Source organism: Chelmon rostratus, chromosome 8, assembly GCF_017976325.1.
Source record: "Chelmon rostratus isolate fCheRos1 chromosome 8, fCheRos1.pri, whole genome shotgun sequence".
Lineage (NCBI taxonomy): Eukaryota > Metazoa > Chordata > Actinopteri > Chaetodontiformes > Chaetodontidae > Chelmon > Chelmon rostratus.
Window position 1 is genome coordinate 17,301,727 of NC_055665.1, and position 24,545 is coordinate 17,326,271.

General features: G+C 41.3%; 1 protein-coding gene across 1 annotated transcript in view; it reads left to right on the plus strand.

Annotated features, from left to right (window-relative positions):
• The first annotated feature begins 17,452 nt into the window (after window positions 1–17,452).
• Window positions 17,453–24,545, plus strand: part of znf407 (zinc finger protein 407) — a 141,862-nt gene continuing 134,769 nt past the window's right edge. The window contains exons 1-3 of the mRNA XM_041942545.1: window positions 17,453–17,537; window positions 19,327–20,065; window positions 20,350–22,626. Coding sequence (XP_041798479.1) covers window positions 19,393–20,065; window positions 20,350–22,626 — 2,950 coding nt within the window. The 5' untranslated portion in view covers window positions 17,453–17,537; window positions 19,327–19,392. The remainder of the gene's footprint in view (window positions 17,538–19,326; window positions 20,066–20,349; window positions 22,627–24,545) is intronic.

Consider the following 24,545-nt stretch of genomic DNA (forward strand, 5'->3'; position numbering starts at 1 on the left):
TGTGTGTGTGTGTGTGTGAGTGTGTGTGCTAGCATACATGCATTTCTGGATTTCTTAGAAGCTTCAAATGCTCGTCAGCCGTAGCTCCACCAGCATGTGTGTGACATCAGAAAAGACCTTTTTCAAATCCACCCCCTCCCAGTAGAACAGGACGTTTTCTTCTCTCTCCGCACAAGCAGGAGAGTATAAATTGTAACACACCCACCCACACACACCCACCAACAAACACACACACTCACACACAGAGAGAGAGAGCCTGTGTGTGAAAACTGAAAAAAAGTCAGAAACAGACAGAAATAATCAGACTGAAAGAGAAAGAAACACAAAGAGAGAGAGAGCTGTGTGTATCACACTCAGCCGTGGCCTGTGATCTCTATAATGATGCTCAAATGATCTTGTCAAACACACAACGAGATCCCGCTGAGTGCTTACATCCATCATAAAACATCAAGGCATGATTCTTTAAGTTTGGCCTGTTGAAATGTCCTCTTTACAACAGTTCTCCTTTATCAGACAAGGAAGAACATGAATGGGAAATGAATGGGAGTCTTAAGTGACACAGGACCTCAATATCTCAAAGCCTTGTTCTGTCTTACCCATAAATCAGCACTTAAAAATGACTTTGTGTACATGATGTAATAGAAGGATATGTTCCTGGATCCACATTCTGCATCGCCCTCCTGGACGTGCATTGCGATCAACCAGCCAGTGCCCTCTGACATCATCGGTGTTGCTGCTCCTGTGCTTCCTCTTAAAAATTAAAGTAGGTTTTTCAAATTTATAAGTGAGTACAACTGAACACAATCTGTAGTAAAGTGAACAAAATCCTTAACTGTGTGTGTTTAAGTCATTAATTTTTAATCTTTATAGTCTAGGACCTACCAAGAGCTGTAGCTATATGAGCTACAGCAGGCAGGTAAAGTAAGCTTGGTAATAAGATAGAATATTGTTTACTAACATTAAAGGGTAAAGATGATAAAAGAGCCCTAATTTTGCTTTGGTCAGTGTAATTCATTGTTAAAATGAGCAGGAGCATTGTAATGTCACCTTTTTATTGCCCACTTGAAACATTTTTTGCAAGATAGCAATGCTAGTGTCATCATGTTGACCCTGGATAATTTTCTTCACGTTGATCCAGAAAGATCATTGCTATGGCGATCTTGGATCATTTATTCATGTTGATCCAGGACCATCATCATTACGGTAAACCAGAGTCATTTGTTTACGTTGATCAAGGACTATCGTCATTATGCTGATCCCGTATCATTTGTTTATGTTGAGTCAGAAAAATCATCACTATGCTGATCCTGGACAATTTATTTATGTTGATCGAGCACCATCATCATTATGCTGATCCTGGATCAGTTATTTATGCTGATCCAGGACCATCATCATTACATGTTGATCCTGGATCATTTATTCATGTTGAAGATGATAAAAGAACCCTAATGCTGCTTGTCCTGGTCACTGTCTGGCTACTTGTAGACCTTAGAACATCCTGATTCAGACAATTTATCATCCAAATGATCTTTATAATCGAATTTTACAATGTAAGCGAATTCATTTCTCATTCACCTATTAAAGTTTTATACAGCTCCCAGAAGCCACCCAAGCACTGAATGAAAAAAAGCATGTTCAGTGAACTTAGGCTCCTTTTGGACTCATTTAAGGGTTTGAAAAATAATCTTGCTGCATCAAACCCACTGGGACAGAGACTGTCAGTGAAGATCTGTGTGTCTGCGGTCTGTGATCACTCCACTGAGGACCTGCTCCTTTCTTGTAGCCGGCTGTCCTGGATGCTCTGTCTGGAATATTCTGTCTGTATGTGTGGAGGAGGAAGTCAGAAAAATGACATGGGTTGAATAATGCATTGTTAACCATTCAGCTCGCCACTTACTGCTTCTTTTTTAGCGTTATTTGGTGATGTATTGATTGTTTTTAGCATGCATTAGCTTGTACATGTTACTGTACTTTGATGTAGCTGTTTTTGCTATCTATGCTCAGTCTGAAAATCTTAGTCTTAGTTTAATCTGCGACTTGTGGATGGTTTGAGACATTGATTAGCTAAATGTTTTACTGAAAAATACATAGTGCTGTATAGCACATCACCAAGTGCACACACTGTAATATGAGTGTAGCTTCCTACATAGTCCAAACCATATTCATTGGACTATTTCCTACATTTAAAAAGATAGTAGTAGGAAAATGACACCATCTGCAAACACACACCGACAAATTAGATAAATTTTGTTACAATGCTCTTATTGTGTTTCAAATCCAGATTAAGCACGTCATCACATTTCATGTCTATTTAATCTACTGTTTCGGTTGTTCTTCCCTGAAGTTTTCAAAAAAAGAATTTAGTGATTTCACCGTTATGCTCAAATCTGCCACAACACGTTACCTGAGACTGAGCGATCCGTGTTTCCAAATGGATGAGAGGTTACCGTCTTGGACACTAGTCTTCTGTTCTCTATAACAACATAAGAGCAGAGACAGATCATCGTCCTGCAGTAATATATGACTTTCAGTGCCTTTATTTTATTGACTGCTGGAAAGGTTTGATGCCAGTCCCTAAAAAGTTTCCATTTGTGGACGTGCAAAGTTGTTTCAAATAAGTTTTACAAAAAGAAAAACTGAACTGACTCTCCTGAATATCCACCACTTCCTCCCTCCTTAAAACTCCTTGAACACAGTTGAGTAAGAGAGACCTTAAGATCCAAGATCACAGCGATCAAACCACTGAGCACAAATCAAGCTTCCTTTTAATCTCCTCACCATCATTTCAAACGCCATTTCGGCTGAGCTCATCTATGAGCTCTTAATTCCCTTTGGAATCACAGCAACTTTTAATGTGCGCTGCTATCTTTTCCCTTTTAATCACTTCCTTTTACATGGTAATTTAAATTGAGACTGAGAACAGAGACATGCTTATGTTATGTGCAGGAAGAGAGGAGGGATGGGGGGTATCGGGAAAGCAAAGGAGATATAATTCCCTCTCATTTGCATTTTACAGTTAAAGGTTGACAGGAACAATGCCTTTTGGAGTACAGAAGCTTTGACGGGAGTACTAAAGCTTCTCCGTTCTGGCATCTCCAACAAAACGTTCCCACGTAACACAGAGACCTAAACCTGTGGGCAGTATTTCATCCTCAGACAGCTCAGACTTACTGAGAGCTGTCTGGCACATAAGTCACAGTCGTGTCCTGCAAGGTATTTATCCGTCCGAACTCAGTGCACATACTGTCTGAACAGGATCTGAAGTGTTGTCTCTGTGTCAGAGGGGATACAGAGACTTTCTCAGTCATTCTCTACCTTTCTCAGCCCATGTCAGTTAAGCCTCTTATTCCCTTGTATTTTTGATTAAGTATATCTTGATACAGCATAAAACTAAATGCTGATACCCTTTAAAGACCTCGGGATCATCAGATATGGAGTAAAAAAGTTTTGTATTGTGCTTACTGTGCTATTGTCTAGATACTATATCCTTTACAGTGATCAAGGAATCTTTAATTGTGCATTTTCAGTTGGATCTTGGAAAGTAAACTGAGCATATCGGAGGGTCGGCTGCATTTTTCTTTTCTTTTTTGTTTTATACACACATACAGTAAAGTAAGTTCCCTTCATTCCCAAGCATGAGTGCAGCATAGGCAACTTTCCCAAAAGCTCAGTAACATTACAAACCCGAGTCCTCCATCACTGAACAATACACTGTAAGAGATCAAGGCACTAAATCTGTTTGGGAAAATCACCCCTGCTCTCTCTCACCCTACACTGGACTCCAAATAGGTGTCAGTCTCACCTGGATAATTAACAGCCAAGCGGTTCAGTGTATTTGTTTCTTTAGGATCTTTATAGATCACTACAATTCTTTATGGTAGGAAAACACTGTAATGCTTTAGTTCTGAAAAATTAGTAGCAGATGGCCCTTGTTAATAATCAGTTGGACTATTTTTTAGTGGAGCTTGAAACAATTGTTTCTCAAAACTGCTTTCATGACCTATAACAGTAAGTATGAATCTCAGTCTTTGGAAGTACTTCCTTGTAATTTTGAGAGAAACGTTTGCAGTTGTCCGAAATGGTGATCAAAGAAAATAAGAAAAAAGAAAAGACTTGTGAATATTATGCAGTTTTCATCCTGTATTCAGAAACACTTCTTGTTGAAAGCATGTGGGAAACTACAAGTTGCATAGTGCTGCTTTACAGTCAAGGATATTGATTCTAGATTCTATCTTTCTTTAATAGGCGTAAGCGTAATGCTGCATAAAAGAAGAAATCATGTTAGATTGGCATAGTTTTTGTAGCACTCAAGTTCTCGGTGGAGCAGTCCAGGGGCAAAGTAGGCCCTTGAGGCTGTGACACACTTAAGCTTTTGGACTGCTGGCCAGCTTTGGTGTTATTCTAGACTAAACACTCAGTAAACCACAGTGGATACAAACATTTTCATGGCCAGCACAACACTGGTGTGGGTGCCTGTGAGAGACGGACGGAGGTACAAAGGAGATGGAGGAAGTTTTTGCCCTTTGCCTTCAATGAATAAACTTCAAATATTAAAACTATAGTTTTAAGGGTAACAGATCATATGCAACAGGGCAACAGGAGTATAAAAACCAGAAAAGCTACCTGTAAACTACCACAACTACATTTAGTGGTACTACTAGTACTATACTATATTTTACTATACTATACTGTAGTACTACCTGAACTGAGGAAAGAGGTGTGAAGTCACTGGATCCTATTTCTGAATGGAGAGAATGGAGGGATTTTAGATATAGCTATCAAAGTAAATGTAGTGAAATTAATGCCTGTAAATGAAAGACATTGGTTTTTCTGACTAATACATACTTCTCAGATTCTCTTACTGCAGCACCATAACTAACCACAGATTATTATTTCTGATTTGCCACATATTGAGGATCTAGGAAGAGAAATGGCAATGAGTCAATGCTTTGGTTTTCTGCGGTTACTAAGGATCCTACTAATCCAGAACTCTGTGGCCTTATTTAACTCAGATGTGAAAATGTGACTTCAGATTTGTGCTGATTGAAGGCTGATGTTGCCATTCTTCAATAGCAGGTTAATAAAAGTGATAAATCTGACTACGATGCACAGAACCCCAGACAGTCAATTCTTTTGTTTAACTAAAACAAATGTACTCTGTGGCACTCAATGCTATTCCATCATCTAAATACAAACATGTGTTTCTTGATACATTCCTCCATTTCATTTTCTCAGTAAGAAGTCAATGCTCCTTCAGCCTTTTCAGAAATATGCTTACCTGCTTTCTTCCCAAGAGTTCAATGAGAAAATTGATACCACTCTCATGCTCACATGCTAAACATGACACTACTGCTAGCAACCAATTGGCTTAATTTAGCAGAAAGAAAGTGAGGTATATGATCAGATCAATCAAATATCAAATATATGTCAGATTAAGCATGATCAGAGGTAAACTGATGTTTAAAATGTACACCACTCTTAGTTGTGGAATGTGAGGCCACGCAGGGCCATGCAGGATCAGATCCGGAAAAGGGAAACCAGAGGTGGTAATGTTTATAGAAGGGCTATTAGGACGTAAATCTCCTATAGAGATAGATATAGATTGTGCAAAGGAAAACATTCCTCAGTGGGACCCAGAACATGATCTGGTCTTTGAGATAGGAAAGATATGGGTGGAGTAAGACAAAACGCCATGCTATATATTGTGTGTGATCTGATACTGCTTGTTAATAAGGTTCTCTTCGACTCAAGCTTGTATCAGCGGAGTCCTTCCTCCACCATCATCACACCACTGCTCAGCAGGACCTGGCTGATTAAACATCAACAGGACACAGGAGGAAACAGACAGCCTGGCTCTTTCCAAAGGTAACAAAATCCACCAAGCAGCACCTTTAAAGCTTACAAATTAATATGTTACGTCTTATTTGTTTAGTCAGTACAACCCCCCCCCCCCCCCAAAAAAAAAAAAAAAAAAAAAAACTGTTCACCATTTTACAGCGGCCATGAGCTTGACCATTTGTTGGCTGGTCGCCTGACAGCTGGTTCGAGCTTTGGTCACTTCTGTCACTTTAGTAACTTAACCTGTCTGACAAATGCAATGAAGTTAACAGTCCAATGCTTTTCTCTCAAATGTAGTTGCGTAGAAGTGTAAGGTTGCATAAATTGGAAATACTCAAGTAAAGTATAAGTACCTCGAATTTGAACTTAAGTACAGTGCTTGAGTAAACGTACTTAGTTACATTCCACCACTGACAAGTAGACAAACTTGTGCTAGACTGCACTGTAGGAGAGCTGCAGCCTTGGCAGCACATCTAAAAAAATGATTATTATTATTTCGCAAAGTCATAAAAGCAGTTTTCTTACATAGAGACTCAGTATCAGTCACATATACACTTTTATATGTACACACAAAGCCAGCAAGAACTATTTAAGCTCACACACACACACACACACACACACACACACACACACACACACACACACACACATTGGAAACATACATACATTGACACTGAGTCATAGTCTCCCAGCTAGTCGACGTTCAGTTTGATGTGGCTGTTACCGGCAAGAAGCTGTCCAAACATCAGCTGTCGAGGGTCTGCAGTGCCCCTTAACACACTTAACCACTATGAAGACCCATTTATTGGTAATCACGTGCGCGAGAGTGTGTGTGAACGTGCTTGTGAAGTGTGAGTCCCCCCATACGTGTGTTTAAGTGAGGGAAGCCGGTGAGTGTGTGTGTCTGGGACGGGCCGCTGTGGGGGTTGCTCTGTCTAAATTGTTTCTCGGGTTCAGCCCTAACACCAGCAGACGTCATGACACCATAATCACCCTCACACACACGTGCGCGCACACACACCCCTCAACGCTATGACGTGAACCTGCAAAGGAAAATAAAAACATTCAAAGCTGCAGGCGGAGACGTCATAACTCGGACAGGAGCTGTGGAGAACAGCCAAGTTTTAGAACTGCACTCTCAAACAGAAAAACATCTGTCATGGTGGGACTTATGAACTCCATGTTGATCCATTGTGGTATTGCGGTTCTAAAATAGCCATGGACCATTGCTGTATGTTATTTCCTGTCATCTCCCTACCTATCGGCTGTGCAGTGAATGCAATGCCCTGAAAACAACCTTTAAGTATACTCCTCATAAATCTCAAATCCTGCTTCATCATCTTCATGTTTTTTATCAAAATTAGTCCAGCAATAGTCATTTGCACATCCATAGTTACAGGACCAACGGGACCAGCTGAACTGCAAAAAAAAAGAGGCTACAGCAAACATCTCCATGGTAACATTTTCCACCCAATACATGATAAAAACCCTGGGGGTGGGGGATTAGTTGGAGTTTGCCTTGGGCACTGCCACTGCAGGACACCATTAACACTATTGACCAAATTCATGTTGATTAATGAGGCTGTGTGCAGACTGACCTAACATTGTATAAAAAAAATGCAACTGAAAAAGAGCGCTCCCGCTGGGAAAAAAAAAAAAAGGCAAAACAAAGTCCAAGCTGGCTCAGCTTCAGCCACAAAGCAACGTCTTCTGACAAGGCCCCGCATTGGGCAGTTTCATGCATGCAAGCGCACGGTCCTGGTAGACGACTTTAGACGGTTTGCTGCGAGACAAAGGTAAAAACGTGACTCTGATAAAGTATGAAATGACAAATCTCAATAATGTGTGTTTTGTGTTCATTCTCCCATTATGAAATCAGCTTTCTGTAGGTGCTGGAGATGGAAGCGGTCACCTGAGGTCCAGCGGACACACGCAGCGTTGGAAGGGATGAGTCGGACAACAAAAACAAAAAGAGAGAGTAAGATAGAGACAATAAAGGTGCAAGGAGGCGAGCATTACAAGCACATAGTTAGGGATGTTAAAAGAAACCAATCTCGGTGTAATTTCTGCAGTCTCTTTGGGTGGGCCTGGGGAGGCACTGAGATCTAAATCATGGCTGTTTGACTGATGTTATACACAGCCACTCTCATAAGCCTCAGCCTCGAGGATGTTTAGATGACCAGCAGCACGCTCGCTGAGTTATTATGGTTTTGTTAACAGCAGCCTCTCCTGTAAGGACAGTTAACTCCCCTTTCCTCGTACTCTTCGTTTAGGTTACTATCAGCATAATGACAATAATTTAAGTGTATCTAAGGAAACACCCTCCATTTTTGCTGGACTGTAATAGTATTCATACGCTACAGAATATTCAGTAAATTTCACCATATTATACGAAGGTGGGAGTGAAATGAAACACCTCTTGGTTGTAGGTCATGGTAATAATTATGCCGGTGCTGAGTGGTTGCTTGCTGTTCAATGCTGTGAGAATGGTTGGGTCCTTGAGCTCAGATGATTCAGTGAACATGCAGTAGTTACAGGATATTAAAAGCCTCTTCTTACATTTTTGTGCCTACTGCTTTAACCTTGTTGCAAAGCTGAAGACAAAATATCTCAATAAACCATGAATATTTAATATCAGTAGGATATATGTATCCTAAAAGCTTGAAATAAAATAAGAAAAGACTGATCTTATCCAGCAAATTATTTGTCCTTACACATTTCTGTGTGAGAGGAATTCAGAGAGAAAAAGAGAAAGGATTAAGTCTACCGTGCTCCACCCAAAGCTGTTTAAATGGCACTTTTATACAGAAACCGTTTCTCTTATTTTCCCTTGCACTCACACAAGGACGCATAGATACAGAGCTCAAACACACACACACTCCCCAGGTAATACGTCCGCCTAATGTTGTGTGAGGTAATGCTTCTAGGAAAGGATGGAGAGGTTGGGGAGGGAGGGCTGGGGGTGTCTGGGCTGTGAGAGAGAGACCCTGGAGAAGGAGTGTCCCGCAGCTGTGTGGCTTGCATGTGTTGTTGTGTTTGGTGCCAGAAAACCAAGGAGCTCCCCCCATGAATTCATCATCAGACTGTTTCAACTCAGACACTCCCAGCTAACGCAGAGCACAAAGCGAGACCTTCATATTTGATCGCCCTCCGGTTTTATCATGCCTTTGTTTTATGCTCTGAAAAATGCTGAAGCAGAAATTGGCCATTCTAGTGGCAACAGTGGTAGTCATAGCAGTCTGTGAATAGCCCTTCCCTTCTGTCCAATTTCACTCTAATCCCACACACTTCTTGGACCTAAGGATCCTAAGATAGGAAGCCAGTTTCATTTGGATCCAGCAGAAACTCGATCTGTGTATCAGTCCCGGTTGGCCCAGATCTGTGGAGGGAAATGTCAGAACTTGAGTGACAGGGATTAGCGAAGCTAGTCTGAAGGAATGCTACTGCACATGCCATCCATCTAGGATGCAGGTTTACTCTAGCCAAAGGGACAGAGTGGAATGGAGTGGAGCAGAAAACTACAGTAAAATGGATTAAGATTGAGCTCATGATAGCAAAGAAGTCAGAATAGAGTTTTGGGTCACTGATATTAACTATATTTTTTTAAATGGTGCGAATACAAATGTGCAAATGCCTCCGAACAATGTGCAGCTTGTCAAGTTTGCATCACGTCACATAATATTGCCACACATCACGCTATCACATGCACCCATCTTAGCTAGTTGGCTAACATACAGGTAGCAGGCTCAGGTTATTTTTGGGGGGTTAGAGCAACAGTCCCTTAAAATGTCTGGGCATGTCCCTGAGGTTCTGTATTTACACAGTGAGGTGATGCATTTTGGAGCTGCTGTGACCTCATGGTTTTAGACAGCTGCCATAATGAATGAAAACCCTAGCATGCGCGCACACACATCACTGAGGGAGAAAAAATGGCTTTCTGTGAGGGGGAAATATCCTCATAAGGAATTACGGTGTAATTGCAGTGTATGTGGAGGGGCGGGGCGGACCCTGCATGTGCAGAGTTGCCACTGCACTGCTGGCAGGACTCAGTCAGCTCATTAGGCTTCAAGCTGCAGTGAGCATGCAGTGGTTGAGTTTCCCTTGCCACAAGTTTCTATTTTCATACCTACAGCCCTCCATTCAGAATGCTAAATGTATTGATAAAACACACGACCAACGCATGTCCTGGTGAAACTTTGGAGTCGACACCCAACCTCGTCCGACAGGTGGACGAACAACGGCAGGGGATCATGAATCAGCTACACAAAATTTGCAACAAAAATGAAGTAGATGAGCACTTAAAATGTTGCAAATCCCAGCATTTATGATAGTGTGCTTATTAACAGATTAGTAAAGATGCACTGGGACACATCCCCAGTAATCCCCTTAAAAAGAAAGCTCTTGTACTACATGGAAATATCCAGTGACCCATGAGAACAACACACCTCAAGATCAGGAAAAACACTGAGGATTAACACTAAATAGACTGACAACAGAGTAGAAAGTAGTAATATAATATTGCATACTCAAATGTAAACAGCTTGACACTGCAGGATATCAAACTGCCCGTTTATCATTGCATACTCTGACAGTTACACATAAACTCCATGTAGTTACTGCCAACATTAAGATGCTGCAGATGTTGGATGTGTGCCATCAAATGCATACTGGAGCTAGAGCTGGCTACTTAGCTTGGAGTCGCAACACTATTAGCCACTGTTTATTTAATAAATTTAACCTGGAGATTCATTTTGTGGAGCGTGATTTAACTGTAACCAATAAGCAATGTGTAGAGCAGTTTGTGTTTTTAATGGGCAAAGCAGTCGTTAGCAGGTTGCAGCGACTAATGCATGCACGACTTGTTCTGTGAGTATTTTCCACACATAATGCACAAAAGACAGGTGTTTGATAGGAAAAACTGTGAGATGTAAAACATCAAAGACAGTTCCTGTAAAATTTTCTGGAAAAAGAAGTCAAGGTGTATGTTTAGTCGAATTTTGGCTGGTTTAGTAAATTCAAACAAAAAGATCCTTACTTGGAATCACTGTCCTTCACTTGTGTTTCTATGACTTCTCTCTGTCACTGCATTATCAAGTCTCAGCTTTTAGCAAACTGTTTTTCTGTCAGATGTGTCTCGGCTGGTTGCCATGCCACTGCATACACACACTCACACACACACACACACACACACACACACACTGCAGCTGTGGCTTAGGAATGCCCAACTGTAATAAATGTGCAGACAGCTCCCTCTGCTGGGGTCTGCTCTCTGTTATAGTGAAACCTGTGCATCTGAAGATGCTGAAGTTTTGTGCTTCAGGTGACGCATTCTGCCTCAGACACATGTGGTGTATTTACCAAACAGATGCAGCTGGGGTGGCAGGTTGTATGTCATTTGTGTGACACCTCACTGTATATACTCTTATGGATTGTTGACTGAGGTGTCACACAAATTCACACTATTTGTGACTGTCAATTTTATGGGAAATATTCAACAAATTCAAAATACAGTGTATATGGGATTGTATATCCCATATACACTGTATTTTCAGTATTCCCCAAGGAAGATTGTAGTGGGAAAATAAACATGCATTAAAAATAGGAATATGACTAAAAACGAAAAATAAAGCAGTGTGGCATTCATTGATAACCACAATAGTGGACGGAAGCTGTGGTTTGTGTGTGAACATGTTTTGCCTCTTAATGTATTTATAATTACATGTGCTAAATATTATATTACCATACTTTTGTAAGTCATGTTTGGAGTAATAGTAACAGCTTGTCCCAGATGGGGTTCGGCCAAATTAAACATTTTGTAGTTCCACGTGGTAGATAAGCCTTTTGAATGGCAGGCACGTGTGCAGCTGTTTTGGCTGCACTGCTGCCAGTTGCACATGTGCCCCAACAACATGGCAGTGTTAGAACTTCACACTCTTGGTGATCATTTTCTACTGTGTACCGCATGGAAGCATGTTTCAGAGTGTGACTGAAAGGGAATATCATAGCTCTGGGTTTAGTCAGTGGACACACTGTGTCCAGTGTTTGTAGTTATTGTGGTTGATAAGATCTGTTCAGTGTTCCTCGAGGTAACCAAGCTCCTTAATAAGAATGATTAAGGTGTACGGTTTCAACCTTTGAGGCGTGCAGTAAAACTGAAGTCAGGGAGATGAATAGGTCTTTTTCAGAGACGACATTCTGACATGACACAGTAGGACAAGCCCGGGTGTAAATAATCAGTCAGCGGTGGCTGGATTCCATTTAGCTGCTTCACTTTCAGCGTCCTGGTGTTGTGCATGCTGCCTCACCGTCACGGCTCAGTGGGACACTTGAATAGAGCGGCGCCATCGTTAATGTTATTAGTAACACCTGTGCTTTTAGTAGCCCACCATGACATGTCAAACTGTCTGCCGTGAAAAAGTCATATGAAACACGGCCTTCACATGGCCACAGTCCTCAGAAGAGGACTAATTAGGGAACAAAGTGAAAACACCTGAGTGGGTGGACCTTAGCTATGTGCTTTAAAATAGTTCACGACAAATACTCAAGAATGTTGACAGCTACGTGTGTTTCATTTGTTTGTTTGTCCTGTTTATTTACTTTGGAAATAGTTTTGAGGAAGTGAGGTATGTGTATATCTGGAATCGAGGTCCAATATGAGTCTATAAAACTGTACGAAACTGTGTTGATGTTTGGTTGCATGACGGAGACGTAATGTGCATCCTAACTACTCTGGGGTGAAGTCCAAACTAACCAAATATTGTCACAGAAAATGACTACTTCACTTCCTGTTCCCAGTCAGTGAAAAGCACTTTTCTTAATGGAGTGTTTATTATCGTGTTGTCTCTCGTGCCCAATCGTCTTTGCCCACTTTGCTACATAATGCTACATAACAAACATGCTAACGGCTAAAAATAGTTAATGTTAATCGACAAACAACAACAAAAACAGACTGAAATAAGGACAAGCACTATGATTAGGAGATACCTACTGAACCTTTATCTACAGCCAGTGCAAAATAGCAAGAGTAGCATTGAGTGGTGACACCATCAGCTTTGGCCATGCGTCAGCCTGCTCCCACCAGGACTGTGAGGAGGTGGTCTCAGGAAACACACTCCCCTACAGGTCTGCTTTAAATGCGCTGAATGGGATGTTTCTCTCAGGTCATATGGGTGAGGACATGGATGGAATGACAAACTGTTTGATCGATTACAGGTGTGAGCTGAACTACCTGCAGCTCAACATCAACAAAACAAAAGAGCTGGGTTGTGAACTTCAGGAGATCCAGGATGCCTACTACTCCAGATTCCATTGGAGGAGAGATGGTGGAGGTTGTATAGGAGTATAAATACCTGGGTGTCCACCTGGGCAGCAAACTGGACTAGACCAGGAACTCTGCGGTTCTTGACAAAAAGGGCCAGACTGGGCTCTTTTTCCTGTAGAGACTCAGGTCCTTTAATGTCTGCGGCACCATGCTACAGATATTTTATGAGTCCGTGGTGGCCAGTGCCATTTCCTATGCTGTGGTCTGCTGGGGCAGGAGCCTGAGGGTGGCGGACACCAACAGACTCTACTATTATTATTCTTATTATTATTTCTATCTATGTTATCTCTATAGTAGTTCACAACTTTGTAGTTTTTTTTTTTTTTTACCCTTTTAAGTATTTTGTCCCTATTTCTTGCGGAGTGTTGAACAACTAATACTGCAAAAAGCAGTTTCTTTGTGGGGATCAATACAGTTTTTCTGAATCTGAATAACACAGTGTAATGGTATGTTGACATTAGCTATTTTAGAGTAGTATTTAAAGCTACCAAGGGCTAAGTGCAAGATTTAAGTTGGAACTTATGCCTAACTACTTCAGCTGGTGCAACCCTCAACATGTTAATAGCACATAAACTCCGTACTAAATTAGAAATGATGGTCAAACTGGGCTACATTTGGGAATTTAGGCAAAGCTGGTCCAACCCATGTATGCCTGGGTTAACACAGACATCAGCTGTATTACAGGATGGCAACTTTAGATCAAATAACTGCTGTTCTAACCACTTTCATTATTTAGTAACGCTTACAATATAAAAAGTGGTAGGCTTGTCTGAGTGGCTACTTTTAAAGTGCCGACATGTTCTTTAATGTAGGTAATAGGTAAAACTGTAACATATTAGGGAACTCTGCTTTTGCCGATTACACAATTATGTCATATTTTATTGAAAATGCGAAAAATAGAGAAAGTGAGGAAAAAGTGTATGAGCATGTGGCTGAGGCCTCTTTAAGGTGGATTAATGTTGGGATGTCAGGCAGAGGTCTTATTTAAGTTTCAGAAAACAAACGGTTCAAATCTGCTTCAGAGAAAAATAAGAGTACAATGGAAAGAAAAGATGAATGAGAGTAGAATATATATTTAGAACCAGTAAGTTATATTATTTTTGTCTTCTTGGCTTGATTGATTGAATGAAAAACAAAAAAAATCCAAATTTAAGGTGAATAATCTGTTGATTTCACAGCAAAACTTTAAAAGAAGCACAATGGCTGAAAGAGAGGAGACTAAGGCAGTGTCCACCAAGCAGCCTCCCATCGTTTAATAGACAACTAATGGAGAAAAATGAATGATGAATCCTAATGAAAAATGGGGGGCCGGGGACAAGGGGGGTATGTGTTTCCAACCATCCATGTCATATAATTTTGACTGTGATGAATTAAGGAAAATTATTGCAAAGTAAACTGTGTATTCATTGCAGGAGGTATCATTTATCACCTCCTGACCTGTCAGACTACTTAATCAATTAATGCCTATGCATTATCCATCTTCAGTATTTCCATAAAGCGAACACTGGATGTCAAATGCAAGTGGTGATTCATCACAGGCTGACCATCTGAGGAAAAAAAAAAAAAACACTGTCTCTGCATAGACCTCATGCTGAACCTACTTTAAATGAATGCAGTAATTAAAACTATTTCTTATATTTCCCATAACATTTTAATTGCGGTTGAGAAAGGTAAGAGAAATGAAGGAAACGTGAATATTTCCATTCACATTTTTAAAGTCTAAGGCACTGAATTTATTTTCTGTGCTTTCCAACAGACTACTAGAAATATTTTCATTTACATTTTCAAAGACAATGTGCTAGAGAACTCTTTCAACAGTTAGTATAGCTTTTGTTCTTTTTTAAACTCCATATGACACTATAAATAACTAATACTGCAGAAACGTGAGTGTGCTACATTCACATGAAGGTGCTCCCACCTGCTATAGCTTGCAGATTGTAATCTCCACAAGAAGCCTTCACCTCAGCTTCAAGCGAGGTAATGATGAATCATGATGTTAGCTGCCCTTGAGTCAGCAGCTCTCCTTAAGTAACAAAGGCAATACCTGTTTACAGAAAAGGGTAAGAGGTTAGCAGGCTGACACCATAGTTGCTGCCAAGAAACATGGTGAGTAGCTTCATCGTGCACTTTTTGAAGACCGTACAAGTATTTTGCCATATTTACCTTTCTTTAAAAAGAAAGGTTACCTGTAATATGGATGGGAGGCATGACCACATATTTGATGTTTGCTATGTTCCCCTCCAGTACAGCAGGTGGCACTATATAGAACATTAGCTGTAGCATCTATTGACCGAGAGTCATTCAGTCAAATGGCACCTGCTACTCAAAGGTAGCTACCAAAAAGGCAAAGGTTTTGTGTAAGTATGTCACCAAATGGGAGGAGGCTTATGCGTACTAATGAAGAGCAATGCTGGTAAAAGTCATGCCTTTTGTAAGGTATGCCACACAGGGTGTCACATGGAGGGAAAAGTGACAAATCTGCTGAACATAAGCCCACCTAAGAGGCACAGAAACATGCTCCACAAATGACTGCATTTATACTATCTCTGCCATTTTTTGCCTTTTTTTTTTTGCCTTTTTTTTAATTATCATCTCCTACAAATTGTCTCTCTTGCCAGCAGCCTCTCTCAAAATCACAACTGAAACATGATATGTGTACATATCCTTCAAGTAACACACAAATATTTGTTTTCATTTATATAATGCAGGGATGTTCACAGCGGTGGTTTCAGGATTCACTGTGTCCCCTTGTCTAAATGCAAGGGGTGTTTGGACTGTGGTAAGGGTGGTGGGACGGTCCAGGGCGGGGTGCCAGAAAACTTCCCTTATTTTCAAATCCCAGGGTTGACAGGTGTGCTTGAAGATGCACTTTGCCTCTGCAAGTGTCTGCACTATGCTCAGGTAGTATGGTGAGTCCATTATTTTCTATTATGATAATTATGTTTTTTTGAATGGCAGGACATATTAGCATTGAAAAACATTTATAGGATAAATAAAATCAGTATTAGATTAGAGGTGTGTAGTGTTTGGATTTGTAGCAAATACATGTTCCAAAAAACTTAGACAATATTCAATATCAGGCCTTGAGACCATATTCAGGTGCCGTGAGAACAATGCCAACACCAGCATTGAAAGTGGGTTTGGGAGAAATGTCACTGGAATTAGGGAGAGTACAGCTGTCATTAACTTACTGGCTTAATTTAAAGGGACAAAATGAAGATCATCCAACATGACAACATGTTTAAAAATAACTGAAATAAACATTAGTCCTTTGGTACCACTCTCAATCATAAATCCATGGACACTTCCTGACCCTGTTGTAGTTCTCATATTGCTGTGCAGAAAGAACATAAAGAAGGAATTTATTTTATATCCACAGGTAATAAAGACCTATATAGAAAATAACTACTCCAGCTGTGTTCACATTTATACAGATGCTTCAAAGAATGGAGCTAACAAAATTGGTATTTCATTCATAGCTCCAGATTTCGCCATTAAAAACCACAAACAAATCACTGCTGGATTATCAGTGTACACTGGGGGGAGGCTGGCAAAGTTATTAGATTGCTATGGATTGATGATGTGAGACCTTTTAGAGCAGTGCTATGCTTCATTCCAGTTCATCATTGACCAGCCTGAAGAGCAGCCAGTCAGACAGCAGACCAGATGTTTTTATACAGCAAACACTACAGAATGCAAATGATGGGACTAACTATGACATTTGTATGGATACCAGCACATTAACCAACCAGAGCAAATGAAACAAATGACAAATGTGTAAATGCACCCACAAAAAGGAAACACATTGACATCACAGTACCCATTAATAAAACAGAAATGAAGACCACCACCACCAATTAAGTGTAAGTTGGAAAAAAGGTAAGAACCAGAATGTGATTATACTGAGTTTTTAAAAAAGTGGGTATGATGAGAAGCATGGGGAGAACCTGGAGAGAAGAAACAATAATGCCAAGGCCATGGTTTAGTCATGCATGGTTGAACAGTTGATTATTTTAAATAGAAAAACCTAATACAGTAAGGTGTGAATTTGATAGACAGATATTAACCTCCTTATTTATTTTTATTTTTTTTCCTCATTTTGTGTTCTTTTCTTTATTTGAATTCGGTTGGCCGTAGTAAGATTCCAGATCCACACACCAGTTGGGGGCGATAATGCACCATAACGTTGTTTGCCAAACGCCATCGAATAGCAACACGAATAAGAATGCAACACGTGACCGAATCAGCTGATTAAAAAAAAACAGAAGCCGCGGGCAGGAAGCCCGCCTTCTCGTGTGACGCATGGCTCACGCTACGGTACGCCATTTGTGTCTAGCATGAAAAAGCGCGGACAGTGGAAATAGTCGCGTAACAAGGGGTAAGTTTTATTTTGGCTGAACTGTATTGCCTAATTATTGCTCGAGTTGCTCTTTCTGAAACGATAGACCACTCTCTAGGGTGTTTTCATATACTATTTAGACAATATAGCGTACTGTTTCGGAGGTCGCTGTTAGCCTCCTTTTTGGGCCTCTGTGCTGCCGTCGTTTTCCATGCCATAGAGCCATCTAGACCCGCCTTTGTCCAGTTGTGATTGAACGACACAACTAATGTAGCAATTTGATTGGACGCACTCTGCGTATCTCAAAATACACTTGGGGAAACATGTCGCTTGTTAGCATGTTAGCTACGGTAGACAGTAATAGTATTCACAACAACTTCCCATGAATTATGCTCTAGTGCAAGAGTAATATACTCCATGAAAAGAGAATTCACGCCGTTCTTTACTCTGCAATACTGAATGTCTTGCGTTGCCGTTGCAGTTTGATGCTTGGTAGTGAAACTGCTGGAAATTCACCCAGATAGGTAGCAAGTTGACAATGTAGCTAGCTAAGTTGACTTCCCTTTTAAATACGATTGAGTTATACGAGAAGTACCCTTAGACACCGCTTTCGTTGTCCATCTTTTAATGCCGTCTCAAGCGACTACCGTTGTCTTCTGCCCACATCCAAACGTTACTTGTTATTCGTTCTATAGAGGGAACGTGACACAGAATTCCCAATTAAAGACATGGAACAGTAAGATCAACACGAGTTAAGACCATTAACAATCACCAATAAACCACACTTAATGTCGGCGCAACATCAGTTTAACGTTAGCAACCAAATAAGCACTTTACTTATTCCAACTTGATATGGTGTCCCTTCGGCTCATCCTGTAGTCATATTCTACCAAAATACACAATAGATGGCGGTAGTGAGCACAATGAGTTTGTTCTTGAAGTTTAGACTTGAACTAAAGTGCTCGTTGGTTGACTTTAACAGAACCCCCCTGAGACCCTAGGATCGCTTTTTATATAAATATATATTTACATTTGCGAGTACAAATAGGCTGAGGCTTGGCAGTGGAAACAAGACATCACTGCGCACAGTTAAATTCAGTTGGACAGTATCCACTACTGATTCCACTACCTACGTTAAATAGATAAAAGAAGAATGTTTAACCTTAGTGACAATTTGCACAGGAATCATGGGAAATGAATACAATACTAGTTGTTCAAGATGTCCCCTATATTTTATTCAAAAAGTGTATTATATGGTGGTGAAGAAAGCTGGAAATGGGAGAAAGTACAGCAGATTCAGAAAGATGTTCATCACTTTGTATACATGCATGTAGCAAAAAGAAACACTGCAAAAACAGGAAATATAAACAAATAGAGAAGCACTTCTTGAAGTGCACTCAGCTGCTTAGGCCACCATAAAATTACATAATTTATAATAATTAATTGTGGCAATGACTGTAGCTCTACTGAATCATGTCTACAAGCATTGAGTAATGAATCTTAAACCAGCAATGACATATGCACACTCCATTAAATGACTGTGACTTAAGTAAACTTTTTTTGCATTGAATAAGCAGCCACAGCTAGCTCTCATGCTGCCATGTTTTTACCTAGCAGTTTGTCCCTGGAATCACTAGATGGCGACATTTACTTGTGTTAAGTCAGATAGTGTTGTTGAAGGATCATCACATCTCAGAAGCTTGTGGTTATGCAGACAATTTGTGCTTATTGCACTTCACTTGTTTACAAAAATTTGATTCATTTACTGAACTGTGTATCAGACAGTTGAAAATGCCAAACATAAGTTCTGTGTTTTTGTTTCTCTTAGGAGCTTGATTCACCGTTGATAACATCAGTCAGCTTCACTGCTATATAATTAAGAACAGGATATGATATGGAGAAAACATTGATATCAGGAAAGGAGGCTGCTGAGGACAAAGTGCCTGAAAGTGATGCCAACAGGAAGGTGCAGCCAGATGATGTGGCAATGGAGGAAACTAAAAGAAACTCACCTAGCATGACTGCCAAGCCTGATGAAGCAGATGAAGAACTCAACGAGAGACTGCAGCCAGACTGCGTACCTGAAGATGGGAATAACCTCTGCACAGTTTGTGGCTTCTCAGCCAAATGTCCAAGATCACTAAAGATTCACTATGCAAGAAAGCATGGAAATAAGTCAAAGAATACCAATAGATCTACAAAGGCAGCTGGAAAAAGTGAAATTGTCTCTGACGTGAGTCCATCTGAAATCCAGCAGACCGTAGACATGGAGACGGAAAGTGCTGCTGAAGTTAAACAAAACCAGGAGTCTGGCCCTAATGAGCTGAGATCAGCAGCCAGTGACAATGGCATGAACACAAAGACTTTAACTACAAAGGAAACTGTATTAGACAAACAGCAGGCAGATCAAGAGGAAGCAATCCATACCCAAGAGAGAAGAGTAAGCAAGCGAACCCCAAAACCCAAGATTATACATTCCTGCAACTACTGTGGGCAAGAGTTTAGAGACAAGTCTCCTCTAGATGTGCATATCCAGAGATACCACACCAAAGACACCCCATACACATGTGAGTATATGCTATTCTCCACTTCAGTCAAAGTTGAAATCCAACCTTAATCAAAGGTCATGTTATTCTAAAGATATTTGATGCTTCAATCTATATTTGAAATGTTTAATCAAAATGTTGATGCATTTTTACCAGTCTTGAGCAATATCTGTTAATCACATCTAAATTCTTTTTTTGGGGGGGAAATGTTATCAACTATAATTGCACACTGTGCTTTGACTGAGTTGTTTTAAGTGATGGTTGAAATGAGACCTGAAAAAGTGCATCTTTGAAATGTCTTCCAGTTGACGCTGATGAGAACATGGATAAAGAAGAAGACGCTGAAGATCCTGGCAGTCCTGTGAAGGCCACACCTACACGAGTGGCAGCCAAACGTCCGCTCAGCAGGTTCCATCTTAAGTGTATAAACTGTGATTTTAGGGTAAGCACCCCTGCATTGCTGGAGAGCCACGCGCGAGTCAAACACCAGGACCAGGAGTGGTACCGGTGCAAATTGTGTAACTTTTTCTCAGCCACAACAGAGTGGATGGACGTTCACCTGTCCTCAGATAGCCACATGCAGCAGGAGAAAGGGGAGGAAAGCACAGAATCTTCCTCTTTTGAAGTCTATGTTGAGAGTACAAACAGAGACCTTGCAGGAGATGGTGCTATTATAGACGATCTGGCTCATGTGACTGGAGGAGAAAAGGTGCCTGCTTTGACAGAAGGAAATCAGGAAGCTGAAGAGGCAGTGGAGGCTGCCAAGGCTGTGTCAGTAGAGGAGGAAGATGTCGAGCTTGAACCTCCCATAAAGAAAAGAGGAAGACCAAAGCAAGGGTCCACGACCACTTGTGGATACTGTGGCCTGGTAGTGTCCAACGCTACCAACCTCAGTGTCCATGTCCGCCGCAAACACAGCAAGGAGTATGGCTACAGCTGCACTCTGTGCAACTACAGCTGCGTGACCAAAGGAGACATGGATCGTCACTGTATCACAAAGAAGCATGTCAGGCGTGCACAAGAGTGTGCAAATAAGAAATCGGTTAACAATCACACCAGTTCATCACCGCAGGAGCCCACAGCTACACAAGCCCAGGAGCCAAATGCAGCCTCACAGATGACTGACAAAGAGCAGGAACCTGACAACACGGCATCCAAGGAACACAGTGGAGATGAGCAAACTCAGTCAGACACAAGCCAGAAAAAAAGTAAATATGACTCTGTTAATGCTTGTAGCCATTGTGATTTTGTAGCTCAATCAATCCCTTCGCTCCATCTTCACATCAAGAGAAAGCACACCAAAGACTTTGAGTACGTCTGTCTAGCATGTAGCTACTATGCTGTAACAAGCAGGGAAATGTCTCGCCATGCCAACACAGAGAAGCACAAACAGAAGAGCCAGAAGTACCTGGAACCACTTGGGAGCGAGGGGCAAAGAGCTTTGGCACTCCCACTAAAGCTGAAGGAGGTCATTGAGTTTGTGGGGGAAAATTCGAATACTGAATGTGAACCTACCAGCCCCACAGAGGTGTCTGAATCTTGTTCTGATGACAGCCAAGCTATGGAAAGTCAGAATACAACTGCATCCTCTGTCACAACAGAGTCTGTCGATGCTGTGGGTAGTCTGGCTGGCAGTGCAGATGAGAAGCAAGCGGAGAGCCTTACATTTTCCAGTGGTACTGAACCAGATCCAGCCAACCAGACAGCTGGACTTACGGTGCTGTCTGAACCCCAGCAGACTCCAGCAGAGCTGCAGGCTCCGGTGAATCAGTCAGCAAGCAAGGAGGAAGAGGCTCAGCAAGAGAGCAAGGAGGAAGAGGCTAAACAAGCAGACGATGAACACTTAAATGCAGATGTGATGATTTTAGATGCAAAAAGCGACAGCTCTCATTCAGATACACAAATGTCCAAAGCCCCTCCCTTTGATGCCTGCATTGTGACCATGAAGGCCCTTGCTGAGCAGGAGCAGGCCCTGCAGGAAGGTCTGGCTCTTGAAGGCGAGGCTGCTGTGATATGTCTTACTGGAGGATCACCGGTGCCCTCCAACTTCCTTCCCTCTAGTTCTGCTTATGTCAAGAAGCTTAAACGCAAAGAAGTAAAGGTGAGAGAGGAACCCAAAGGAAGCAGCTCTCGCATACGCTGCGATGACTGCGGCTTTATGGCTGACGGCATCAGCGGCCTCAATGTCCACATCTCAATGAAGCATCCGTCCAAGGAGAAGCATTTCCACTGCTTGGTGTGCGGCAAGTCATTCTACACGGAGAGCAACCTGCACCAGCACTTGACCAGTGCCGCCCACCTCCGCAACGAGCAGAACAGCGTGGAGGAGCTGCCCGAAGGGGGCGCAAGCTTCAAGTGCGTGAAATGCACGGACCGCTTCGAGTCGGAGCAGGATCTGTTTTTTCACATAAAGGAGAAACACGAGGAGCTTCTGAGGGAGGTCAACAAGTACGTGTTGGAGGACACGGAGCAGATCAACCGCGAGCGCGAGGAGAACCAGGGCAGCGTGTGTAAATATTGTGGAAAGGTGTGCAAGAGCAGCAACTCCATGGCCTTCCTGGCACACATTCGCACTCATACCGGTATGTATCCTGCTTCAGGTTACTCTCACTCTCTTCCCTTTCTTCTTACTCTCTGTCTCTAACACATATATACTGTACAGTATGTGGTTAAACACTACACAACAACCATGTATTAGGAAGGTGTTTATCATTCTTTGTAGATTATCTCTTTCAAAATATTTGAAATAGTGACTTAGTCACACTTATTTTAGACCTTATTTGGCCTCAGAATAAGGTGATTGATCCAAAAATGCTTAATTATTTGACCTCCTGTGACTGATACAGATTGGATTTGTGCATATTTTGGGCCCATTTAATGCATTATAAGCACTCAAACACTTCAAGCTTAACCAAAAAGAACTTCACAAGGTAAACAATGATCTCTTTGCATAGCTGCCCAGCTATTAGGCCTTTGTTTTCAGGTACAACGGTACTGAGTGGGGAGATACAGCCTCTTCTTTGGCAGTTCAAGCTAATGTTAAGGCTACTATCTACTGCAGCCAGGTAATAGCTGTTTCAGTAGAGGTGAAGGTAAAGACTGATTGAGCTTCAGACCAGCAGGAGAGACGCTAATGGACCCCAGATTGGGATTCCCTGAACAACGCTTGGTCAGAGACATGTGCGACTCATAATTGATGTGTCCATTACCAAGACTCAGTTGTAATTATAGTCAATAAGTCTCTGTAAATGTGTTAAAGCTTAGGCTAAAAGCATTGGAGGTCCAAAGAGAGGTGGGCTAATAATTTAAAATAATCAATGCAGACGTATTCAAAGCCTTTAATTTCCCTTGTGTCTGTACGTCCATGTTTGTGTATATGTGTGCGAGCACCCGTACGCCGAGTGAATGTGTGTATATGTCAGCCTTCATGGCTAGCTGATTATGCTCAATCCATTAAGATTTATCTTGTCATTTATAATGCAAAGCAGGGCTGCATTGGCCAAGGCTTGGGCTGAGAAGTGTCCGGCAGGTTAAGAACATAGGGCGCTCCATTACTTTTCCCTGACCATGTGTATTAATTGCTTTTAAAATCAACTTAATGCAGGAACGAGATGTGAGGGCGCCATCAATAAATGCCCTTCCCTGCCTCCTATGGTTCACCCCCCTTTCAGCCCAAACTTTAATGGGACTTTAATTGAAGTCCATGCTCTGTGCTTACAATGAGTGTTCATGATTGTATGTGTGTGTGTGAAATGTCTGTTGAATGGGAGATAAATACGATTGTTTCCACTTTCAGACTTGGTGACAGTGGATGGTTTTTGTAGGTATTGCAGCTTTGTCACGTAGCACTTGCTAGAAAACCCAGACATAATATTCCCTCAGTGTCCTCGCTGGATACTGGTGAAGTACTTAGAACAGTGTGCTGATTTCACTCCATTATGTCATCATATGCCCATAAATGCAATGGGCTGAAATGTGTTGCAATAAAATCCTGAAAAGTCCTGATATGTTGTTACTTCAGTTGAATAAGAGGGGTCGTCAGTGTATTTGCTGAGCCACAGGAAAAAATTCACGTCAAGGAAACATTTGTTGTCCTTATCTTGTACGTATGCCAGTCACCTTGTGTGGCCAAAGTCAGATTGCTCACTGCTGAAATCAGATTGCTTAAAGCTGTAAGAATTGGAGGTGAAAATCCTGATGATTAATGTTGAGCCACCACTTTCTTCTTATTAACGATTAGTCTATATGTGTTCATAATTCTACCCCGTGTCATAATTCTTGAGTTTTGAGGTCACTTACTTAGTGTTACTTAAGAAAATGAAAGCTGTGACACTGAGGTCCCAACAGATGGCTTTAAGTCAAGGGCACATTCTGAGGTTTCAAACGATGAATACTTTGTGTTTTTTTTTTAGGTTTACCTCTTTTTATTCAGTTGAATTATGTTGTTGTTTATGAGATTACTTTTCCACTTTCATTTATGCTGTTCTTATTTGTGGAAAGC